Source organism: Fulmarus glacialis, unplaced genomic scaffold (assembly GCF_000690835.1).
Source record: "Fulmarus glacialis isolate BGI_N327 unplaced genomic scaffold, ASM69083v1 scaffold34800, whole genome shotgun sequence".
Lineage (NCBI taxonomy): Eukaryota > Metazoa > Chordata > Aves > Procellariiformes > Procellariidae > Fulmarus > Fulmarus glacialis.
The window spans coordinates 1-257 of record NW_009187692.1 but is presented as its reverse complement, the minus strand read 5'-3'; the positions used below and the strand labels follow the sequence as shown (position 1 = coordinate 257).

General features: G+C 61.5%; 1 protein-coding gene across 1 annotated transcript in view; it reads right to left on the bottom strand.

The window, feature by feature from the left end:
• LOC104075504 (sodium-dependent phosphate transport protein 2A-like) overlaps window positions 1-215 on the bottom strand; it is a gene marked incomplete at both ends in the record, with an annotated part of 1,298 nt that extends 1,083 nt beyond the window's left edge. The window contains 2 exons of the mRNA XM_009576038.1: window positions 1-37; window positions 113-215. Coding sequence (XP_009574333.1) covers window positions 1-37; window positions 113-215 — 140 coding nt within the window. The remainder of the gene's footprint in view (window positions 38-112) is intronic.
• Between the last annotated feature and the right edge of the window lie 42 nt (window positions 216-257).

Here is a 257-nt window from a genome sequence, read left to right as displayed (position 1 = left end):
ATGGCGTTGTCCTTGAAGATGTCCCCGGCCACCTTGCCTGCAAGAGAGCGTGAGCGGCAGGGTGCTGGCATGGTGGGTGCCACCAGCCGCCCAGGTGCCCCCACTACCCTACCTCCAGCCAGCTGGAAAGCAGAGCTGAGCACGTCCAGGGAGCACACGAAGAGGTACAGGAACCCAAACATCAGGGGCACCTTGAGAAGGAAGACACAGATGGACTGGACCCTGGTCCAGCACCCCAGCTCTGCACAAGACAAGAG